General features: G+C 37.5%; 1 protein-coding gene across 1 annotated transcript in view; it reads left to right on the top strand.

Annotated features, from left to right (window-relative positions):
* Window positions 1-5,579, top strand: part of LOC122357521 (prominin-1-A-like) — a 28,767-nt gene that overhangs the window by 16,721 nt on the left and 6,467 nt on the right. The window contains exons 2-4 of the mRNA XM_043256924.1: window positions 625-683; window positions 1,798-1,824; window positions 3,513-3,718. Of these exons, the coding sequence (XP_043112859.1) occupies window positions 625-683; window positions 1,798-1,824; window positions 3,513-3,718 (292 nt within the window). The remainder of the gene's footprint in view (window positions 1-624; window positions 684-1,797; window positions 1,825-3,512; window positions 3,719-5,579) is intronic.

The following is a 5,579-nucleotide window of genomic DNA, read 5'->3' as shown; positions in this document are numbered from 1 at the left end:
ATCATTTTATATGACGTTGAGCGATAGGGACTGCGAGCTATGGTCCAGTCAGATGGGGAAAGACTGAAATCTTAAAATCTAACGATCTCATATATATATATATGACGTTGAGCGATATAATTTCACGTTTTTACAAGTGGTCTGTCACCACCCCTTTGTACTATCCCTGACTAAACTTGAATCTCTGTTTTTGAATACAATGCACATATTTTATGCAGCAGAGAATTCTATTTAATTCTAATAATGTGCTTTTGATTTGTCATTGCTCGTAATCCAGATCTTGTGTTTAATGCATTATAATGCAACTTTTATCAGCACAGTCACACAGAAGCTCTCATACCCAACTAAACGTTGCTCAGACGCTCCCTGAGGAAACCTTGTGATGTCTGTTTGTATGAAGACAGCTGATATTTTTTGAAGATTGTGGTAATTATGATCGTGGAGGCAGCTGGGGGCTAAACACTGAACCCGTACTGAAGGGATACGCTCATCCACAGTGGGCTCGTTGTTGGTGTTTTTTTTTTTTTTCAGCAGGATGTTGAATAACATTACGTAACCTGTTCTGACGTGGCGGCACTGTAAGAGGCCGCAGCATGCTGACTTTGTTTTCTCCTGTCATTGCAGATCTCGTCATTAGAGTGGCAAAGGATAAATTCGGAGCCATACAGTCCGAGTACCAGAAGGTAAGTGCATGTGACTGTGCCTACCTGAGCCTCAGTGCGATTACGTGCTCCGCCACCGTAGTTAAGTTGCAGGGACATTGTCTTGGCGCATCTATTATGAAACAATATTTTAATTGCGTTTGAAAGCCAAGGAGAGAGCCTTGCCCTATTATGAGCTTATTCTGGAAGAGCTGTTAATTGCTTTTGGCATTATAGCCTGTAGTAAACAGAGGAAGAAACTATTTGTTGCCTTTTAATAACAGAGTTTAATTAAACAACAGCTCTTGCTTTGAAGTTTCAGCATCTTACTCCTGGGAACAAACAAACATATGGGGCAAAACTTAATGAATCAGTTTCACAGATATTTCTTGTGATTTGTTTGACGAAATGTGAGAGATACACAGCCACCTCAGTTTACCATATCTGTTTAACGGAAAATATATTATATTTTGTTATAGTTTTGGGCTTGTAAGTTTACAGTTTGTTTGTTTTTTAAATAATTAATACTTTCATTGAGCAAGGACACATGATCAAAAGTAATATTTAAAACTTTCCAAAAATTCACTTTCGTTAATGTTTTTAGTTTTTACTGTTTAATTGGCCAGCAGCACTGTTGTTTTCAAATGTGGCATGTTTATGGAGCACCATTGAAAGTTCAGAAAATGAATTACATTTTCAACTATATTAATAAACATTTATTTTAATATTTCACAATATTAATGTTAATTAAAAAAGATATTAATGTTCATTTAAAACGTAGTCCACAAACTATATATGCATTACATGCAGATATAATTTAATTTAGTATTTTTTTATAATAAAGGATCATCATTAATTTAGTAACTTATAATCATATTCACTCATTATTTTCTGTTTTATTCTGTTTTGCTTCTAAAACACTTAAGAATATGGATATATGTGCGTGTCAGCCAAATCCATGATTCGCTCAATATCTGGGACTGTCAAAATGGATCTGGTTCCTATGACAGATGACAAGTGTTCTTTCTAGTTCTTAAGTGATTTTATTAGCCATTTGCTTGACTGTTGATTTGATTTTGTTTACCATCTGTTCTGTATTTTTTTTGTTTTTTGTTTTTGCTGTTCTGCATGCCTATCATCATCTGGCACCTCCCAGCCAGAAAACATTGTTCTGACGCTACAGGTAATGTGTGCACCCTGTTAGTGTCAAGGGCCAAACCAGACCCCAATCTGACCACCCTCATTCCTTAGTTGCACCTAACTCCTTTAATGCCCAACCGTTCATGTCTGTTTCAGTGTCACTCTCCAGTCTAATCTTGACTGTTGTTATGTCATCACACTACATTGCATTGATTTTAAATGATTTCGATAAGCAATATACTTTCAGTACAATTTTAAACCTGGGAATATGTTCAATATGTTCATCTTGTATTAAAAGGCATTACATTTCTCTGTCATCTCTTTAATTGGTAAGATAATCACAGATACACAGATTTCCCCATTTTAATCTATCTCAATTTTTAGCTCAGCCATGACCTAGTAAGAGGAGTGTAACTACGCTAACAGGGATGATGTTGTCCCTAGATGAACCTGTCTAAAGCTTAAATATGCTGATAGGAGAGAAGCACATCAGATGGTCAGTGAGAAGGAATGACCATTCGTAGTAAAATGGTCAATAACCTCATGCCCTACTAAGTGCTATATGTGTGAAGTACTTCATAAAAGTCTTATTTGCTAAGCTTTTGTGTCATTTCAAACAAAACCTTCAGTTCTTACTTGCATAGGCATGAGGGGAAATGAGCTTTTAAAACCACTTTTAGAGAATTTTAAATATGGAAAGGCTCTACCCTTGAGGAGAAGCGAGGGTATTCGGTGACAGACAAAGCCTCCGGTTTATTCAGCGGATTAAGCTTATCCACAGGCTAGCCGGAGGACAGCCCTTGCTCATTCAGAAGTGTCCATAATGCCACGGGACGTGTGCAATTGGATTCAATGGCAACATATGGAAAAAGCATTTAACATTATTCCATCATGTTACATACAGCATGGAAATTTTGCAGAGCACGGTTTAATTTCCCTCACTTCAAAAGCCTCTTTAATGGAAGGCTTTGGAGACAAGAATATTTGCTTTACTTGAAAAAGAGTTGAAAAGCCTCCGTGTCTTGTTGCATTTTTTTTCAAATATGAAGCGTGAAAATATTTTGTATCTCATTTAAATATATCTTGGTGTTCCTTTAAAAACGGTTGATAATAATTTAAAGGAACGCTTCACCAGCAAATAAAAATCTTGTGATAATCTACCTACCCTCAGGCCATCCAAGATGTAAATAAGTTTTTCTACATCCGAAAAGATTTGAAGATATTTAGCAATGCATCACTTACAAATATACGCTCCGCAGTGAATAGGTGCCATCAGAATGAGTGTCCAAACAGCTGATAAATACATCACAGTAATCAACATCTTTTGAAATAAAAAGCTGGGAGTTTGTTTTAAACAAATACATCATGTTTAACTTCAAACTGTCACTTCTGGATAAAATAGTCTTCCATCCACAGTTTTGCCAGAAACAAACTCATCCACATTTTGCATGTCCGAAGGATGAGTAAAATTTCAGCTATTTTTGTGAACTATTCCTTTCATTTCTGTACAAGTAGTGCTCACATTGTAATTGTAGTCTTAAAATAATCACACATGGCTCTCCTTCCTTCCTTTTACCCACAGAACTAAACCTAAACTTTAAACCTGTATTACATGGATGGTTCCCTGGATGCAGCCATAACTGAGATTTATTTACCACAAGGAACCATCTCAAATAATAAAAACGTTTGCTTGCATTTATTGTTCATTTTAGAATTGTGTGTTGTGTGCAGGTGATTTATTATGAGCTTGGTTTTGTGGTGTGTGCGGCACTGGGCCTGCTGTTCACCGTGCTGCTACCGCTGGTGGGGCTTCTCTTTTGTTTGTGCCGCTGCTGTGATAACTGCGGAGGAGAGATGCATCAGAGACAGAGGAAGAACGCAGACTGCCTTAGAGGACTGCTGACCACACTGTTACTCACCACCACCTTCATTATCACGTAAGTTTTTGTGTTTGTCTAAATGTGCATGTGTGTTTGCATTTAAGGGGTCGTATGATATTTTGTGAATTCGGTGTAATGCAATGTGTTTCTGCGGTTTAAGGTTAAACATAACGCCATGTCTGCATTTGTGATCGGAGAAATGACAAGCAACAAGCACTAACCTTCACTATTGAAAACTTGTTTTGATTTTAGGTAGCAGGTTTTTTTAATAATAAAATGTAACTTATTTAAAGGTTGTGAGTCAGAAGCACCAGACTGTCCTTGCGGAGTTGGAATTCCATTTCTCTGTGCACAGCCAGCATAGACTACTCTGCAAGGTCAAGAATCAGTTCTCCGGAAATGTGCTGAACACACTCTAATATTTGTGTTGAACTGTTCTAGAACATTGTTGTAAATACAAATTAGCCACTGATTTCTAGTTATGTCCTCTTTTGGAAGTACAGAAAAAGTAGTTTCACTTTCCCAACGAAACACAGTGTTTCCAAAAATGCAATAACAGCTTATAACAAAGGAAAACTTGAAATCGCATCATATGACCCCTTTAATGCTGTAAAGGCCCATTCAAACAAAGATGATCATTTTGTAAAATCTGTCTTAACTTAGCAACAACCTATCATTGATCTCTATTAAAATCAGTTAAGAATTATTATTTTATTGGTGGAAGCCTTCCAAGCTGGTCACTTAATAGGTGCCACTTAAAATGCAGGTAGCAGACAGCAAAGGCATCTTAGTAGGTTTTGGAACAGAGCCTAAATAATCCAAGGCAAACTCAAAGCTGATGGTCATTTCAATAAAAGACCTCGACATGGACACTTCTGAGCTTGAAGTTAATCTTCCTGCCCTAAACTTACTGTGTTCTCAAAGACATATTGTAGACAAGCGTACACACCAGGAAGAAATACAGCAGAATTTTACAAAAGCAGGAGCTCCGGGATGGCAACGGCAAACTGAATGGAGTGTTTGATGTTGCTCTGCTTTATGCGCTCAGCTGGCCTGCTCTTTATTAAAGATTCCACAGCACAAGCCTGGCTGCCTGGAGATGGGCATGTCTCCTCATGTACAAACCTCCTGGGACTTCATTCTTTATGATTCTGATGAAGCTGTAACAGGGGCTACTCTGTACATTCCTCTGTTCAACACTATAATAAAGCGGGTCAATGTTGTTCAATGTGAGGCAGGCGCCACCTAGTCTCTTATTCAGAAATCTAGCTGAAAATCCTTCATATGTTACATGATTATTCTGAGAGGACCCTCAAAGAGAGGTTATGGAAAATTTCTTGAGTTTGAAGCATCTCCAGTCAAGATTATGAGTTGGACACCTGATGTGTTTGGAGAGGTGCTTGAATGGTGTATTTTTTTGTGGCGAGGTGAAACCAGGGCACTTGTTCTGGAGTTTCGTTGGCTTGTCTTTTCAAAACTTTTATTATAATTGCTTGATAAACTCAGGCCGTTTTTCTCAGGGCCCTGCTGTTTTCACATAAAATATTGGGCATAATTTGGGCTTGATGAATAATTAAAGAAGTGACCCAATTATGACAAGAAAATTCCTCATTAGTGCCATCTCACTCTTAAGAGAAACACAGCATTTCTTAGGGACACTGTCAACCCAGTCGTGAACACAATGGTGTGATGGTCAGCCAACATAACAGCTTGAGGCGTGAATTACTTGTATTTTTAGTTCTTGTAAGCCTTTGTCAGACGGTCTTCCAAACTTTAGATCACTGGCATACGTATCTGTTTGGTACATGTTTAACCATAATCAGTTGGCTACAAATCATGTGACTCTGTAAAAGATAGTCTGTCCTAAATTACTATACATAAAATATACTATTATTTATGCTATTATATTCTTATATAT

This window comes from Puntigrus tetrazona, chromosome 14, assembly GCF_018831695.1.
Source record: "Puntigrus tetrazona isolate hp1 chromosome 14, ASM1883169v1, whole genome shotgun sequence".
NCBI lineage: Eukaryota > Metazoa > Chordata > Actinopteri > Cypriniformes > Cyprinidae > Puntigrus > Puntigrus tetrazona.
Note: the sequence above shows the minus strand (reverse complement) of the source record. Positions and strands in the feature narration are given on the sequence as shown.